The 19,708-nt window shown below is 38.4% G+C and overlaps 1 protein-coding gene across 1 annotated transcript in view; it reads right to left on the reverse strand.

Moving 5' to 3' along the window:
- FZD6 (frizzled class receptor 6) overlaps window positions 1–17,336 on the reverse strand; it is a 36,635-nt gene extending 19,299 nt beyond the window's left edge. Inside the window, exons 1-2 of the mRNA XM_012784309.2 lie at window positions 17,162–17,336; window positions 15,760–16,094 (exon numbers count right to left, since the gene is read on the reverse strand). Of these exons, the coding sequence (XP_012639763.2) occupies window positions 15,760–15,936 (177 nt within the window). The 5' untranslated portion in view covers window positions 15,937–16,094; window positions 17,162–17,336. The remainder of the gene's footprint in view (window positions 1–15,759; window positions 16,095–17,161) is intronic.
- Between the last annotated feature and the right edge of the window lie 2,372 nt (window positions 17,337–19,708).

Raw genomic sequence — 19,708 nt, forward strand, 5'->3', positions numbered from 1 at the left:
AGCTACTGATAATAAATCAGAGTTCTGATTTATTCAGCACTTACCATAAGCTAGGCACTGGGCTCTTTCATATACCATTGACCTTTACAACAACCCTGTTCTCATTTCTACCTTACAGACGAGGTAACTGAGGCTTTGAGAGATTAAGCAATTTGTATAGTCACAATAGTAGTAAGAAGCAGAACTAGAATATGAACCTGGGTCCCTGTGACTCCAGAGTGTGTCCTCATTAGCCTTTATATCATGCTGCTATCCAATTCTCCCTGAAAATTACCATTTCCCAAAGCAGTAAGACAGGCAAAAATGCTGACCTGTATAAAAGGAAGAAAAGATATCAAAAGAGGACTGGGACTCTTCTACATGAAAGAAACCCATCAGTTTGAAAAAAAAAAAAATGTTCACAGGACACGTATCAAAGACTGTAAAACCTCAAGCTATGTTTATCAAATTCCAGATGATGTATGTACCTCCAGAAGCAGGTAATTTTAGAACAAATAATAGCACTTTAAATAATGGGTAGTCAGTGAGGCATGGTGGCTCATGCCTGTAATCCAAGTACTTTGGGAAGCTGAGGACAGGAGTTGGACATCAGCCTGGGCAATATAGTGAGACCCCATCTCTAAAAAAAAAAATAATAGCCTATTAATGAACTCATAACCAACAGTTGAGAACATAAATAGGATGAGTATATTTGCTTCATCTTATGAAATAAAAATCTTGATAGGAATCTTTTATGTTCTTCTACAAAATGTCCTGGGTACCATTCCCAGACACCAAACCTTGAGATGGAAACACTACTAACCTGATGCACTATGATATTTCTTATATCCTTAATTTTATACTCTAAATCCCATCACATTATTAAACTAATAACTAATATGAAGTGCAGTAAGTACCAAATCTGTGAATTAAAATCGAATTAAAGTGTAAAGCCGTGTATTGCGCAAATATTCAAACTTCCTGGTCTGTTCAGTCTGTTCCCTTTCCTCCCCTTAGTGACACACTTTACTTAAACCTCTTAGTAACCGAGTGCCTTCATGATCTCATTGTTAATTTCTCCTTTTGAAATTTCATTCCCAAAAACCCATCTAATAACCACAACATAGTATCAATAATGCTTTTGAGATTCTACCATTCAATAATAATCAAAATAATTAATCACAGTTTTAACACTCGGAGAAATACAAGGTAGGGTCCTTAAAGGAAATAGTCTCTGGCAAAAATCCCTAGAACTATTATTAGCAGTATATTAGTACTGGAAGAAGAGGACAATTAAGAAGCCAATTCATATCTCTATTCAGAAAAACATCCTGAGCCAAACTGTAAGATACATGGATAATGGGAACAAAAATACATGTAGAATTTTATATAATCCTTTGCTGGAAATGCTGCCAGCATTTTAATTCTAACTAAATTATAACTACTATTTAATTCTAATAGTTTAATTCTATTCAATTAACTACCTGTGCCACCTCTGCCTCTGAGTCTATCCATCATTAAAATGAAAGCAATGAACTATTGGATGATCTCTAAGGACACTTATGGCTCAAAAAAAAAAAAAGTTTCTAAAGAGGATAACAAAGACTTGAATAGCAGATCTGGAGATAAATTTCAAAACTATAGCTAGTAAAGTGAAATTTTCTCCTGGGTAGGTAACTCTGTCTTGCAATGAGCTCTACAGTGAATATTTACTGTTTTCGTCTACTCAGGAGTCCTATTTTTGGGAATCCCAAAGTAAGTGACATGCTACAGAAGCTAAGGAGGGATGCAGGGATGCAACCTGGCAACAAAAACATGGGCACCTAATCTAAGCTTGGCCATTTGGATGTTCCAAGTAATGTGATTCTTGGGGAGAGGGTTGTGCAAAAGAACAAATATAACCAGAATATCTGAGGCAATTGCAGTGGGATCAACAATCCTTGTAGTGCCAAATTAAGTCTCCATTGACAATGGTTCAGGAAGTGTCCAATGGCATCAGCATTGGTAACATACTGATCCTGTGACATGATCTTAGCTATGCCCTGGTCGCCTTTGCTCCTCCCTCTATTCTGAACCTGGTTCTCTAGCCTCCCCATTGATTCTACATGTTGTCCAATATCCACACATTTTCTGCTTAGTCAGGGTTAGTTTCTGTTGTTTATAACCAAGAAGACTGACTAGAACAGAAATGACACAAAAAAAGGGTTGCAAGTGACCTAAGCAAAATGGGAGGAATTCTGGAACTAGGTTCCTGGCCAAAAGCAGTGAATATCCTGTTAGTATTTGGAGATGGAAATCTGGCAATCCATGGCATATAGCAGCAAAACAGTGAGTGGAGTTATCCTTGTAATCACTTAGACACTAAGTATATCTCACAAAGATGTATCCAGCAAAGGTATGGAGAGATAAAATGGATGTTGCCAGACAACAACAACAACAACAAAAAATAGTATGAAGGGCATGAATTATTCAAAGATTGTGGGGTAAGGTGAGGGTTTCTAATAGCACTTTTGGTTTAGAAACAGAATAACAGCCATCTCTGAATTCTTGACTCAAGATGTGGAGTGAAACACAGGACCAAAAGGACTTATGGCTCAAGAAGTTGAAAACCAAAGTTTGATCCTGTAAATTGTCAAATTATACCAGTTTAATTCACTTCCCTTTCATATAAGAGACTTGGTGATACCATTAGGAAGCAGTGAGACCCAGAGCTCTGATGTGGGGATATCTGATGAGATTCAAAGTATTCACGCAGTGCTCTGAACCAGCAGCCCTCAAGACAGATCCTCCTCATCTCAGAGATTTACTTTTTAAGAAGAAAATAAATAGCCTCATGCTCTATCCCCGCCACTCTTCAATGTCGCACCCTACAACTAGAGTTTCACCCCAGCATGCCCTGGGAAGGTCAAGTCAAAATCAAATGTGGAAAAAAGGCTTTTAAATTAGTTCCACAACACCTTTAATTTACATTAGATTCTGAGGGTTCTAGATTAAGGAGAAAATAACACAATTTTAGATGGGGCTAAGGAAACTGATAGGGGATTATTTCTCAAGAGATTCTAGATTCAGTGCCAGCTGCAGAGATTGGGCTTTTGGACATCAGATGATAAATGAGCTTTTGATGGGTGAGACCCCAAACCCAACCCACTGTAACTTCCCAAGTCTATGTGCATAATATACTTAAAATAACTGTATTTAGCAAAAGCACAATCACCATACTGACTTCCTGAATAAACCTTATTATGGTAGGAGGGGCCAAACAAAAACTATTAGAGGTTTCTCTCCCTACAGGGACAAAATATCAAAAGCACTACTACAGATCAAGGGCATTTTCAGAGATCTGTGACACATCAAAAACATATTCAGCAGTAGTAATTCCTACCACTTTCCCATTTTAACTTTCCAGTGCAACTGGATGTGTTTTCTGTTTGTTTGTTTTTTGAGACAGAGTCTCGCTCTGTCGTCTGGACTAGGGTGCTGTGGCGTCACCACAGCTCACTGCAACCTCAAACTCCTAGGCTCAAGAGATTCTCCTCCCTTAGCCTCCCCAGTAGCTGGGACTACAGATGCTTGCCACTATGCCCAGCTAATTTTTTTCTATTTTTTGTAGAGATAGGGTCTTGCTGTTGTTCAGGCTGGTCTCAAACTCTGGCCTAAGCAATCCCCCCGCCTCGGCCTCTCAGAGTGCTAGGATTACTGGCATTAGCCACTGTACCTGGCCTGGATGTGTTTTTTTTTTTTTTTTTTTTTTTTGAGACAGAGTCTCACTCTGTTGCCCGGGCTAGAGTGCCATGGCATCAGCCTAGCTCACAGCAACCTCAAACTCCTGGGCTCAAGCAATCCTACCGCCTCAGCCTCCCGAGTAGCTGGGACTACAGGCATGCGCCACCATGCCCGGCTAATTTTTTCTATATATAGTAATTTGCAAATTAATTTCTTTTTTTATTTATAGTAGAGACCGGGTCTCGCTCTTGCTCAGGCTGGTTTTGAACTCCTGACCTTGAGCAATCCACGTGCCTCGGCCTCCCAGAGTGCTAGGATTACAGGCATGAGCCACCATGCCCGGCTTGGATGTGTTTTTAATAGATTGTCTTAAGCAACCTTCATCAAATGGTTAAAGTACTTTTCAAGATGTGCTTTCTTTGCTGCAGCATATCAGCACAGCCCCAGCACCTGGTATGTAGCTCTAGTCTGGTCAATTCTTTTTTCTCCAAAAGCAATTTGCTTTTACCCAGCAGAGACAGAAGCACATCTTCACCAACCACTCTCAAAGAGTGGTTCCTGAATCAGCAGCATCAGCATTCCTTAGGAACTTGTTAGAAATGAAAATTCTCTATCTCATCCCAGACCTATTGATTCAGGAACTCTGGGGTGAGGCCAGTGATCTGTGTTTTATTAAGCCTTTCAGATGATTCTGGTGCACACCAAAGTGTGAGAAAAGTTACCTTACAGCAATATCAGCTCTTCAGATCTGTGCCTCAATTTCACTGTCAGAGACTCCAACCATGTCACCATCTCACAAGACATCACAGTGCTCCATCATACTGAGGACATAAAGCTGATGAAGCCATATACCTGTACCCTAGATGCCATGGTAAAACACAAGTGCAAATGAAATTAACCCTACATAAAAAAATGAAAGGGACCTTTGACCTTGGTTTTGCTACTAGCTCTAGGTAGAGACTGAATGTAAGGACGGAACATCTAGAGATCAACAACCCAAACTTCCTCACATGAACTGAGTGTTATCAAACTCACCTACTCATGAAGTCAGGTGAACCCAATAGCATTCCATCTTCAAGTTGCCTGAGCAGATCTTAAAGACATGGGAAAGTAGTATGAGCATATTACTCTCTTAAAATGCCTACCTCTGCCATATTACTATCCTTTCCTTAAAACACACCCAAGGCTTGATGGAGAGTTCCCTCTGACCAAATGACTCCTGAGGAAACAATTATAGCCTGGTTTACATGAGCTAGTCTTAGCCAAGAGTGAAATGCTATAGGATTATAACTCCACTCAGGGGTGGCCCTAGTAGGCAGAACTTTAATCACTACGTCTCGTCTAGGTTATCAATAGAAAAGATGGTCCGAGGTTACATTGAGTCATTGAGTATAGCTAATGATATAACCAGATAGGAACCTATAAGGAGCAATACTGGAGAAATGGCAATTAAGAATCTGAAAAAGGAGTATGTGGCTGGACTTCTCCAAAATGAGCCCATAATGTGAAAACATCTGATGTATGTAAATGCAACCAAAAGGCCCCAGTACAGAGGAAGCTCTTAAACATGTGGACTAAATAATCCACTGTGTGGATGTCAATCGGCCTTTTCTCTACCTACACCAGTATTTGCTTAATAGGCTCAGAAACAAAAGGGCCATGGTGGCAGAAAGGAGTGCGCAGATTCAACAGCATTGACCTTTACTCCCTGAGGCTGATCTGACTGTTGCTGAGTAGTTAATTTGCCGAAATCAGCAATCAACCTTAAGCCCTAAATATGGTACTATATCCCAGAAGGATCATCCATCTTGTGTCAGGTTAAGTACCCCAGATCCCTTGCATCCAAGATTTGTCCTCGCTGAAATTCCCTGTTTACAATGCTCCCATGTAGATTCATTCCTATGCCATGGTCTTAGCTGTAGCTTGCTTCCTTAGAGGCTGAGCTTGAATTCCAGCCTACCTGTTGATTCTGTGAGCTACCTGATACTCTTCTAATCAATTTCTTTTCAGTTTAACCAGTCTGGGTGCTCTAAATGAGGTGGAAAGGACACAGAAAAAGAAGAAAATTAGTCTGAAAAAGGAATCTCCTTTTCAGAGTTAAAAAAATTAAAGAACTATATAAGATAAATGGAGGAATGTACAAAGAAAAATAATATTAAGATAGGTCTAAAAGTGTTTTTTGGAAATGAGTAGACAAGGGCAAAAAAGTAATCTAAGAAAACAAGCCTTTGTGCCAAAACCTAGAAAAGTGAAATGACAAAAGCAGATGGGTTGTCTTATATTTCTACACCAGAATATAAATTCCATGAGGGCACAAAATTCTGTTTGGTTCATTATTGTATGCTTAGTACCTGAATAGTGCCTCAAATATCTAATTATTTAGGTACCAAAATACTTGTAGAATAAACAAACACTTGTTGGTCTCAGTAAGATATGTAGGGAAAGAACCAGCTAGCTTTTCATGCTAAAATGATAAGATAATGAAAGGAACCATGATATGGGCCTGAGGCTGATGGCACTGTAAGATCCTGAAGAGAATGTCTGGGCTAGAATTTTAATTGAGAGAGATCAAAAGAAGAAAGGTATTTGATTTTTTTTTATAAATATATAAAGCTAAGCCTAAGCAGAGTGGTCCTATAGCAATATGTTGGCTGTGCCTTGCTTCCTTTAGTACTGAAAATACAGAATATATAAACACTTGGCACTTTTATGAAGCATGAATCACAATCTCATCGGTACAGGGAAGTAAGCTACTTTACCAGTGTAAAAGACCAAGTGACTGCCAAGCATCTGATTCTCAACTCAGGATTTGTGCTTTCTACTCATGGTAACATCCACAGTAACTCCCATGAAGTGATACAAATTTTATTTCTTGCTTTAAAATGGCACCAAAAAGAAACTCGACTTCTAGTGATGGTGATGAAAACTGAGTGAAAGTCAAGAAATCTAAAAAGTGATTGAAAAAAAAAGTGATAGACTTTAGTAAAATAAGACTCACTAAAGGCTAAAGGGCTCCATAAATGTTTGCAATTACAGTTTGAAAAGCAAATACTGTCAAAGTGGTTACAAAGGTCTTGAGTAAATTCTTTGAGAACGTCACTGGACTACTGTATAAGAAAGTGGTGCAAATTTTACTACTTAGTTTCACAAATATGATCAATCTCAGGCAAGTAAGCTTCTTTAAAAAATGTAAAGTGAAGCCTGGAATACAAGAGAAGAATAAAAAGCAGGAATTTGAATTATTTCCATAATGGAAAACTTGTTATTTTTAAACTATGTTTTGGCAGTAGACATGAGAAATTTTAAACTATTTCTCCAAAACAGCTTTCCTTTGGAAATTATACAAATGTACATACTAACTGGTTGATACTACAAAGGATCTGTATAGTAAAGAATTAATTAATCTTTTAATTTAAAACTTAGTAACTTTAACCACAAATGATAAATTCAGTAAACTTGCAGGATACAAAATCAACATACAAAAATGAGTAGCATTTCTATATGCCAACAGTAAATGACCTAAAAAAAAAAAAGAACCAAGAAAGTAATCCCCTTTTTAATAGCTACAAATAAAATACCTAGGAATAAATTTAACCAAAGAAGTGAAAGATCTCATAATGAAAACTATAGAATATTGATGAAAGAAATCAAATAGGACACAAAAAATGGAAAGATATTCCATGCTCATGGATTAGAAGAATAAATATTGTTAAAATGCCCATAATACCCCAAACAATCTACAGATTAAATGCAATCTCTTCACGAAAATAGAAAAAATAATCCTAAAATGTATATGGAACCACAAAAGATCCAGAATAGCCTGAGCAAAAAGAACAAAACTGGAGGAATCACCTGACTTCAATTTATATTACAGAGCTGTAGTAACCAAAACGGCATGGTACTGGCATAAAAACAGACACACAGACCAATGGAACAGAACATAGAATCCAGAAACAAATCCATACATCTATAGTGAACTTATCTTCAACAAAGGTGCCAAGAACATACAGTGAGGAAAGGACAGTCTCTTCAATAAAGGGTGCTATGAAAACTGGACATATATGTACAGAAGAATGAAACTAGGCCCACATCTCTCACCACATACAAAAATCAAATCAAAATGGATTAAAGACTTAAAACTAAGACCTTAAACTACAATACTACTAAAAGAAAACACTGGGGAAATGCTTCAGGGCATTGGAATTGGCAAGGATTTCTTCAGTAATATCCCCAAAGCACAGGCAATCAAAGCAAACGTGGACAAATGGGATCACATCAAGCTAAAAAGCTTCTGCACAGCAAAGGAAACAATCAACAAAGTGAAGAGACAACCCATAGAATGGGAGAAAATATTTGCAAACTACCCATCTGATAAAGAATTAAATAACTAGAATATATAAGGAACTCCAATAACTCAATAGAAAAAAAATCAAATAATCCGATTAAAAAATTGGCAAAAGATCTGAATAGATATTTCTCAAAAGAAGACACACAAAAGGCCAACAGATATATGAAAAAATGCTCAAATCATTAGTCATCAGAGAAATGTAAATCAAAACTATTATAAGATATTATCTCAACCCAATTAAAATGGCTTTTATCAAAAAGACAGGCAATAACGAATGCTGGCAAGAATGTGGAGAAAGGGGAACCCTTGTACACTGTTGGTGGGAATGTAAATTAGTGCAACCACTGTGGAGATTAATATGGAGTTTCCAAAAAAAACTAAAAATAGAACTACCATACAACCCAGTAATCCCACGGCTGGATATATATCCAAAGGAGAGTAATCAGTATGTGGAAAAGATACCTGCACTCCCACGTTTACTGCAGCACTACTCACAACAGCCAAGATTTGGAATCAGTCTAAGTGTCCATCAATGGATGAATGGCTAAAGAAATTGCGGGACATATACACTATGGTATATTATATAGTCACAAAAAGAATGGAATCCTGGCATTTGCAACAACATGGATAGAACTGGAGAACATTATGTTAAGTGAAGGAAGCTACATGTAGAAAGACAAGTCTCACATATCCTCACTCATACATGGGAGCAAAATATTAAAAACAATTGATCTCACGGAGACAGGATGATGGTTATCAGAGGCTGGGTAGGGCAGCAGGGAGGGAGGGACAAAGTGAGAATGGTTAATGGGTACAAGAATATAGTTAGATAGAATGAACACTATTTCATAGCACAACAAAGTGACTATAATCAACAATACATTAGGGCAGCAGTATCCAACCTTTTTGGCACCAGGGACTGATTTCATGGAAGACAATTTTTCCACAGACCGGGGCCAGGGAGTGCATGTGGGATGGTTTCAGGGTGATTTAAGTGCATTACATTTATTGTGCAGTCAAATCTCTCTGCTAATGGTTTGAGAGTGGCTGTATTTGCAGCCACTACCCAATGCTAGCATCACCACCTCAGCTCCACCTCAGATCATCAGGCATTAGATTCTCATAAAGAGCATGCAACCTAGATCCTTCACGTGTGCAGTTTACAAGTAGGGTTTGCACTCCTATGAGAATCTAATGCCCCAGCTGCTCTAATAGGAGGCGGAGCTTATGCTGTGATTCTAGTGATGGGGAACAGCTGTAAATACAGATGAAGCTGTCTTTGCTTGCCAGCTGCTCACCTCCTGCTGTGCAGCCAGCTCTTAACAGGCTATGGAACCCCAGTCTGCAGCCTGGTGGTTCGGAACTGTAGTCTTAACACAAAGAAATGATAAATGCCTGAGGTGATGGATACCCCAATCATCTTGATTTGATTAATTCACATAGTATGCCTGTATCAAAAAACATCACATGTACCCTGGAAAGATATATAACTATTATGTTTATAATAATTAAAAAGAAAACTTATAACTTTAAAAACTGTAATTCTGGGAAAGATACACATTTGAAAAACATTCACGAATGGACACATGACAAATATACAAATTAAAGTAAGAATGCTTCATTATCTACATGCCACATTTTCAAGAAAAAAATAATTACAAGTTTTCCTATGGTCTGAAAGAACCATGTCCCTTGTGGACAGGCTCTTCTGAGAGCATAACTAATAACGTCCTAGACTGTGGAATACCAAGGAATGGAATAGGAACTTTGTGCCTATCAGCAGAGCCTCCCAGGAGAAATATTATTCTTTCTGTTCAAAAACAAGTCTGCTTTTATTCTACAGATCCAGAAGCAGTCAAGGTACTTTCTCTATTTCAAGACAACATCACAAAGGAAGGTAAGTTTGCAGTTTTCACATGTAAAACACAATAGTAGCCATTATACTTGGAACTTGGAACACTTTTCAGTATGTATTTCATTGTATATGATTAATATCTGACTTTCAGATAGTCTTCCCTGAAAAACAAAAAGGTTAATCACACTAAACATTTTCTTTCCTTGTGTATGAGGGATAAAAGGCAGAGAATATGGAGGAAATGTGATAGCAGGAAGGGGTCCATTGAATTCTTCTAAAAGCAGAAAAATGAAAATATTTAACACATTGACTGCCACACTAGAATTTTTTTTTCTTGGGGCCACAGTATTTTATTATGAAAAAAGAAAAACTTCAAAAACAAAATGATCCTTCTAATTTAATGAAAAATTTAGTGAAAAACAAATTACTGACTTCTCATCTAATCCACGTTTTTAGAAATAAATTACCAATATTAATTACAACAATAAGAACATCAACAAGATTTTTACAGTTTTGCTCAGGTTTTTTTGCTTCACGAGGCCCCAGGCTCAAGACTAGCATGAATTGAATATAATTCATGTTAATATGTTAAAAACCACTGCATAATAGAAATAGATTTTTTTCTTAATAGTCTGTTTATACAGTTTTTCTCCATTCCATTATTTTTAATTGAATACAGACATTTTAATAGTACATATTAACAGGTGGAAAGGAAAGGGTTTTTTTTGGCTCACTTCCCTTTAGACAGTTTAAAAGTGGAATGACTACATGCTGTTCCAAACACAATATATGATTTTGCCTTTGCCTAGACCTCAATGAAGGCAATTCAAAAAGAAAAATACAATATTCCTGTTTCCATTTTCCCTAGATCAGTCTCAGCTCTTTCTGGATGAAATCAGTCTCTCAAGGGACATCAACTTCACAATTTGAGAAACAATGCTTTGATATGAAACAAAAGGAACACAATGGAAAACCAGCAGCCATTCGTGGTTTTTTTTCCACTTGGGAGAGTTAGACTGTACAACATTTTTTCCATTATAAAGCCAAGTTACTGTTTAGAATTGTAAATTAACTCTTTGTAATACAAATGACTTCAGGTTCAGATAATAAAATAAGGAAAAAACTGAAGTTCCTTATTTTAGGCAATCTCTGAGACAAAATTAAAAACCAGGATATCCCAGTTAGATCCTTTTGGTTTGTACAAATTTGACTTTTAAAAAGTATATGGAAAGTAAATAACATATAACTCAAGTAACATATTAAGAAGAATGCACAATGTTTATTATATGCTATACTGTCCCTAAAACACTTTCAAGTACTTTAAACCAAGGTTCTGCAAATGACAGTCCATGGGCCAAATATGACCCACTGCCTGTTTTTGTAAATAAAGTTTTATTGAAACACAGCCACACTCATTTGTTGACATATTATCTATGATGGCTTTTGTGCTATGATTGTAGAGTTCAATATCTGTGACAGAGACCGTAGGGTCTGCAAAGCCAAAAATATTTGGCCCTTTACAGAAAAAGTTTGTAATTCCTGCTCTAAACCAGGTCTTAAACTTTAACATTCATAAAAAACACCTGGACAACTTGTTAACCACTTCGGTACTCGCTCATGGGCCGGGAAACCTTGCCCACAGCCGGCACTCATAGTCCACTCGATAGTTTGTGCTGTGCATTGATGATGAATCCATTTTGCTCTGTGTGATGAGGAAAGCTTTAAAGCACTGAAAGCTTGTTTTACTTTACAGGCAGCTTTACTTGTAACGTAAATCAGAATAGGTAACATATACATGTATGTTTTCATTATGTTATTTTTAAATGTTCACAATTTTATTTTCATAGATGAAAAATTAGAAAAGTCATATCATGGCTGTCGGCTAAAGTTGCTGTGCGCTCAACTGCGTGCGTTCATCTGTGGCTATCGATTATAGTCGATGCTGGTACCGAAGTGGTTAAAACACAACTGAGTTCTTTCTTCAGAGATGATGATTCAGTAGGTTGGGGTGAGAGGTCCACAAATTTGCATTTCTCACAAACTCATAAGCTGGTGGTCTATGAACTAAACTTTGAGAACCACTACTCTAAATCATTTCATGTAATCACAGATTGACAATGACCATAAATGCCTAAATTCTATAAAACAGGCTAGCTGTCATAAAATAAAAACTGAGGCACAAATGAGGAGATAGATTTCTTGACTTACACGGAATTCTTGATGGCTAAGAAAGTATAATTAGTTGCCATAATTATCAGGCAATTCTTCTCATCCTAACACTTCAATTCAGTGAACTCTGGAAACTCAACAGGGACCAGCAGAAACCAATGGCAACTGGGTTGAAGTATAAAACCCAATCTGTTCTTTAGAGAAGCTATAAAACACGTTTTTAGTAAAAGGCAAGGTACATGCAGCTTAATTTAGTGCTTGACTGGACTATAAACTTAAGTACTAAATTATGTTAGAAAAAAATATGACAGGTATAGCTTATAATCCAGCAGCCCAATCAAAAGAATCTATTCACTTCATATAAATAGAATGGTTAAAAATCAAATTCTTTAAACACATTCTCACAAATATGTGTAGAGCTAATATGGGAAAGAAAATAGAGGACGTCAACTGATACATTTCTACTTAGGTAGAACAAAAGAGGATGCTCTGTAAACCACCTAAAAATATTAGAATGCCTTTCACTTGGACACTGTAGAAGATAGAGATGGAATGTAAAGATTGGAAGGGAAAATTCTCTTTGCTGATTTATTGGGACAGGAAACATCACTTTTTCCTTTATTTAGTCTTTATTGAGCATCTACTATGCTCAGAGGCACTGTACAAGGTATTAGGAATACAGATGAATAAACACCATCTCTACCTTCAAAAAGTTCACAACCTAGTTAGAAAAACATGTAAATAACACAATACAGAATAAGTGTAAGAACAGTTATATATATTAAGTACTATAAGAGTGTAGAGAGTGAGCTGATTAAATATGCTTGGAAGCAAGGTGAAAGAGATTTTCACTAAAAACAAGAGTTATTGCTTGAACTGATACCTGTAGGAATTGAGCAGGTACAGAAAAGTAGTAGAGGGCCCACCAGAGAATATAACATATGCAAAGGTACACAGGTGAGAAACAGTAATATGGATTTGAGTTCTACAAACAGGTCAGCTGGCTGAAGCAGACTATACAATGTGGGAAGGGACAAGATGGGAGGCCGGAAGACAGGGTCCCACATAAAGAGCTTTGGGTGCTACTCTAGAATCAGGTCTCCAGCTTCAGGGAAATGGTGAAGAATTTTAACCCTAAGGTAGACTGCACGGATTTGCACTTTAATAAAATCCTTTGGCACGACTAGATGGGAGAGATTGAAAGTTAGGGATTTTATTTTTGATCTAGCAAAACTCTGTATTCAAGGCACTGATGAGGGGAAAAAAGAGAGGTAGAGCTAAACAGGGGTTTAAAAAATCACCAATTTAGTTTTATCTAAGTGAAGTTTACAAAGAGGTAGCAAGGGACTGAAATGTACATGTTGTCTTCCAAATCATAGGAAATATTATCTTGTTCATCCAGTAAGGTCAAGGGCCTTAAATAAATGTTTTTTTTAAAAAGTCTTCTCTGTCTACATGATGGTCCGTGTAGACAGAGAAGACTCTGTCAGATCACAGTTTTCAAACCTTGGACAAATCATAACTTGTCTGGGCTTCAGTTTCTTCACCTGTATAATGACGGGTTCAGGGGTTCTTAACCTGAGCAATACACAGAATTATCTTTCAATATCAGTGGTTTCCTTTGTAATCTTACCCACTTTATTTACTTAAATTTTAAAATGTTTCTCTTATTCTGAGAAGGGGTTAATGGCACAAAAATGGTTAGGAAACTAGGCATGACCTTTAGGGTCACTAACAACTCTCAAATTACAAGATTTTGAATATTCAAATCCAGGAACTAATAGAGAATGTTGCTTAGCCACAAGGGCAAATAGGATTGGGGTGGTAGGAAAAGCACAATACTATAGACTAAAAAAAATTATATATAGAGAGTAAAAGTCTGACCCAGGTTGATATTATTTTTGTCTTTCCATTTCCCCTTCCTTCCCTTTTTCCTTTTTGTAGACTTAGGGTAATGCTGGCATTATGCAACTGCTTGATGGCTCCCTTCTTTTGTATCCTTAAACTTACTGAAGTATGATTTATAGAACAAAACTTCATTAGTAAAGGCTATGAGAAAGTTTAGTATACAAGAAAGATATATAATGAAGAGACTGGTAAAATTAGCAATCAAATGGTAAGAACAAAAAACCTTCTTGATAATATCCAGACACAAACTACCTAGGAAACAAGCTAAGGTAAGTAAAAAAAAAAAATTTTTTTTTAGTCAGAAACAATTGGTTTTAAAAGGATGTGTGTGGAACAAAGTTAGTTGTTACCATCTTACAATTACAGGCATTTAATAGCAGGGATGCATTTCTCACCTACATTTATAATAACAGTCTATGATAAAGAACTCAAGTCTAAATAATATGAATTTATAAGGTCATTGTTAGCATTCAAACTTAAAATGTATTTAGCTACTATACAGAAAGGAAACCAGATTTTTTAAAAAAAATAAGAACACTATTAAAACATGAGTTATACAACAAACCATCAGAGAAAATGTAGATGAATGATGTAATTATTCCTTGATGATATTCTCACTATATATTTTAATCAGATTAAACCATCAAAATGATTCTGATTAAACAATGAAAATGTTACTGCATCATTTGTTCAGTGTTCAATCTTGCATTGGTTTGAAAACCACTGAAAGATTACAATAATATAATTTGTAATATCCTTTTAAATTATATCTACTGAGTATTTAAAAGTTTTTCTATTCTAGACATGAGTCCAGAATGAGGCAGGCAACTATTCAACTGAAAAACAATGGAAGACTTTCAAAGCTAAAAAATCAAATCTAATCATTTAAAAAACTGTATGTATATTAAATTTGTTGGGGTTTCATCGCGTAACAACAATCTGAGGGAAAAAAGCTTTTATCATCTTCAGACAGTTTTCTGGAGAAAAACTACAAAAAACAACACATTTGCCTTCTTTCCCTCAAGAAACTTATCAATCTGACAAATCTTATGGGAAGGCAGGTTCCTGTCTCTACAGGTAGCTATTTCTTCCCACACCTCCCTAGCAATTTGCGTATCTCTAAACCAAGGCAGGTAACTGAGGCACCTAAGGCAATCTTTAGTGTCAGTCTACTCCTCCCTTGACAAGTGGTTTCTTTTAACAAGTATAAAGAATATTGAGGTGCTATGCTTAAAAAACAAAGTCCCTTTTTAGTACAACACTGTCTATAGCCCCCAAATTTTCCATTAACTTATTTTTTTTTTTCTTTTAGGTATCATGCAATAGTGGACAACCATTAACTTATTTGTTTCAGGAGAACTATGCCAAATGAAAACATTACAACTACTTACAAAAACATGCAGATTTCTTCACTTTTAGTCCAGGCAATATAGATTATATGTTTCGTGAATTTAAAAAAAATCAGAATTTCTAAGGGGACTACTATACTTGATTCAGAAAAATAAAATATTTTCCAGGTACAAGATATTTAGAAATCATGTGTAACCATACTCCATTATAAGACAAACCCTATCTTAAGCAAATCCACTAAACGTGGCCCCAAATTTCCACAAAACATAGGTCAGTGGGGAGGAGGGGGTTAATTTTCAAAAGGATTTTTCAAAATATGACTATATACAACTTAAATCTCCTGCTGTGTTTAAAAATAAAGGTCATATTTACAGTTTATTCTAGAACAGAGCATAAACTATTTTTCAATAAAGGTATGAAGCATTACCTCCATTTCCACAGCAGCAATACCCTGATCATAGTGACCCATCAGATTAGGGAAAAATGTCATGTTGTAGGCCATTTTCATACATCTGGGAACAGTAATTGGCTCACAGGTGAAGAGACTGTGCCCTCTTATGAGGGGCAGAAAAATACATGTCAACAAAAATGAAAACAGTTCCATGTTCTTCAAATTCCTGATTTTACCACATGGCTTGTTTTAATCCCTCTTTTCATGCTCAGAAGATTCTCATCCAAAGATAAAATGTTCAAATTCCTCATTTCATTATTTTATCATTTTGAAGGAAGCTGTTTTCCTGAATATGGGTCCTGGGTCAATTACTGTAAAAACAATCAAGAGGGTGTATCAGCAACATTTGTTATAAACTGAAACGCAGACGTCAAAGTGCAGAGTTAAGATTTTCACCCTAGGTAACTAACACTGGAAAAACAATGGAAAATTCTGTCCTAGCGGGATACTCTTCACCTGCCTTGGCATAGAATATATCGCTTGCTGAGGAAGTCTCATCTCTAGTGAACTCATGATAGAAGGCAGGTGCTGAATGGAACGCAGTGTTAAAAGGGGGCCTAGGACTGCGGCCCCCAAATCCCAGGCCGCCACTCACCCCCACTAACCCCCCACGTCCGTGGAAAAATTGTCTTCCAAGAAACCGGTCCCTGGAGCCAAAAAGGTTGGGGACCGCTGGCATAAGATGAGTAAAATGGAGGATAAATAGGAATGTTGGTGCTTAGGAATAAGTTAAAAACGACTGATACAATCTGAAAATCTAAGGGCCCTTGTTGGAAAGCTTATTTCTCACAGAATACTGAGGCCCTGGGAAATTCCTTAAGATCTAAAGAGTTCTTAAACAAGACTCTCAAGAGCTGGTTTTTGTTGCAGTCTTCTGGGGATATACTTTTCCTGTTTTTCAAAAGGCCAACTAGAGAGAGACTTTTAGGATTTCCTCCAGCGGAGGACAAAACTGTAGTTCTCACGGGCTGGAAGGAGTAGGGATGCCGTCGAAAGGGAAAATGAACGAATCTGTCCCGGGAAGGCGACGGAGGTCCTCTGCGGGGGGAAGGCTTTTACAATTACAATACAATAACCCCCCCGCCGCCCAAGCCCACACCGGCGCCCACTCTTCTCCCAGCGCCCGACACCCCGGCACCTGCCCCAGGCCTAGATCCCGGCAGCGGCGTCCCTGGCCTACTCGGCGCCGCGGGGACCCGGCATCGCCTTTCAGGAGCTGGCTCCCACTCCAGAGGAAACTTCGGCTGGTGCGGACCGTCCCGACGCCGCCTGCCCGCACCTGTGGCGACGGCGCGCGGCCCCAGCACGCCCGGCGCCCGCTCCGCTACCCCCGGGGCCCACCCGGCCGCCTGCCCAGTCGGGGCCGCGGGAGCCTCACCTTGGGCGACGGTCGAAGGCCACTTTACCTCCCCGTCCCTGTTCAGCCTACGGTACCCCCCGCGACCTCAGACGGCTCCGGGGGGAGTCCCGGCCTCGAGCCACCGCCGGAGCCGCACGGGGAGCGAGAGCTGAGCGATCCCGCGAGACTGCGCCGCCAGGTCGGGCGGGCAGGTCCGGGCTCGCGGCGGCGGCGGCGGCGGCGGTGGGACTGGCCCTCTGCCCGGCCCCGCCCGTGCTCCGTCGGCCCAGCCTGGCTCCGCCGCGGGTCAGGACCCGCCCGGTGAACCGTGTGGGGGTGCCGAGGTCCGGCCGTGGGCCGGGGCCTCACTTTGCAGTCTGTTAAGGCACCTGAGGCACAGGGCTGTGCCCTGTGTCGCTCTCCAGGTTCGGAGGGGTTCACCCTGGAAGGATTTTTTGAAGCTCTGGGTGATCCTCAAAATAAAGCTCACTTTAAAAAGAACCCATTTCATTGCGGATTTCAGGAGGCAAGAACCCTAAAACGGGCCCAGTTTGCTCTGTGAACTTATATTGCCCAAGAGATCTGAGTTAGAAAGGGGATAACTTCCTTGATAACTGTTTTAAAAACCCCTTTTATTAATTCGGGGAATCTGGTCGCCGACTTGAAGCGCAGGTGGAAGTGGGATTTCGGCCCTGGCGGGTCCTACAGTTTTATTGATGCAAACTCTTAACAGGTTGAACTGCTCTGGTAGTCAACCTAATTTTTAGTATCAACTCTACCACGCATCTCAGATAAATTACCGAATCTTTCAGGGGCTTAGTTTCTTCACAGTACAGCAATGATAATAGTTACAATGATGGTAAACGCTTTATTGAGCAGGGGCTGTGAGTCAGATAGTGCCAAATTCTTTACGTGCATTTACATCTAATCTGTAGAACCTTCCTATGAGGTAGACAGAATTATATGAGAAGCAAATGAACTTGGAGAAGCACAGGTTTCTTGTTGCATTTGAAAAATGCAAAGTGACTTTTAAATGGAGATATTCTTGTTAGATAAATCATTCTGTTGAAGAAAATGAATGTCAGCTTTCAGTACCTGGGATGAAGGATACCACTGAATAACCCGAGTAAGAATACTGAAATCTGTGGGGAAAGGGTTGAATTTGGAGAGGGGAATGCCTTCCCAGTTTTATCAAAAGCTTAGGACCGATGTTGGGGGAGAGGTAGTGATGAAGAAATACTAACATCATTAGCAGCTGGACAATTTCTGTATTGCAGAATAAGTTTCTATATACGAAGTTTCCGTGTAGGAAGAATATTTTCCCCTAAATTTCTAAGTTTCTACGTAGGAAGATTGTTTCTCTCCAGTTCTTACAAACTTAATGAACCTTTCTATGATCAGGCTTGAATACCAAGCAGTGACATTTTAAAATGATGCTTTTGACATTCAAATGAACACATGTTATGTGATTTGGAGGGAAAATAGTATGAGTTGATTTATAGAGAAGTAAAGCCTATTTGATTTTTAATTGCATTTAATTATATAGTGAACAGTGATGAACTAGAATGATTTTTTTGTCAGGGTAGATTTGGAACATTTAGGCAATTATCTATGTCATCACTTGTCTTTCAATATAAAAAGTTCAACCCAATGGTATGAGATTAAGAACACAAACTTTGGAGTTCAAAATCCCAGAGTTCAAAGCCTAGCTCCAGCATTTACTAGCTATGTGAACTTTAGCAAATTACTCAGCCCCTCTTTACCTTAGATTTACTTATTTCCCATCTCCTTCTTTTTCCGTTTTTTCTCTGGGATTATGCTAGTGGAGAATGGTAACCCAAAGTAGAAGAAGCAGACTTTCACTTTTACTTTTGAAGGATAATTTTGCAAGGCACAGAATTCTAGGTTGGTAGTTTTTCTCTCAACACAAATATTTCACTACACTCTCTTCTTGTTTGCAAGGTTTTGAGAAGCAGTTGGATATAATTCTTATCTTTGTTCCTCTAGAGATAAGTTTCTCACCATTTAAGTATGATGTTACCTGTAGGTTTTTTGTAGATGTTGTTTAGCAAGTGAGGAAGTTCTTCTGTATTTCTAGTTTGCTGAGAGTTTTTATCATGAATGGATGTTGGATTTTGTCAAATGGTTTTTTGGCATCTATTGATGTGATTGTGTGATTTTCTTCTTTAGAAGAAAAATATTTTATTTTTTTTTTTCAGACACAGTCTCTCTCACTCTGTTGCCCTGGATAGAGTGCCGTGGTGTCAGCCTAGCTCACAGCAACCTCAGTCTCGTGGGCTCAAGCAATCCTTCTGCATCAGCCTCCCTAGTAGCTAGGACTACAGGCATGCACCATGCCCAGCTAATTTTTTCTATATCTTTTTAGTTGGCCGATTAATTTCTTTCTATTTATAGTAGAGATGGAATCTCACTCTTGCTCAGGCTGGTTTTGAACTCCTGACCTTGAGCTATCCGCCACCTCGTTCTCCCAGAGTGCTAGGATTATAGGAGTGAGCCACCTCGCCTGGCCAGAAAAATGTTTTCTTTAGAGGAAATATATGCTGTATGAATTGATATGGCAGATGA

The sequence above is a fragment of the Microcebus murinus genome, chromosome 7 (genome assembly GCF_040939455.1).
Source record: "Microcebus murinus isolate Inina chromosome 7, M.murinus_Inina_mat1.0, whole genome shotgun sequence".
Classification (NCBI taxonomy): domain Eukaryota; kingdom Metazoa; phylum Chordata; class Mammalia; order Primates; family Cheirogaleidae; genus Microcebus; species Microcebus murinus.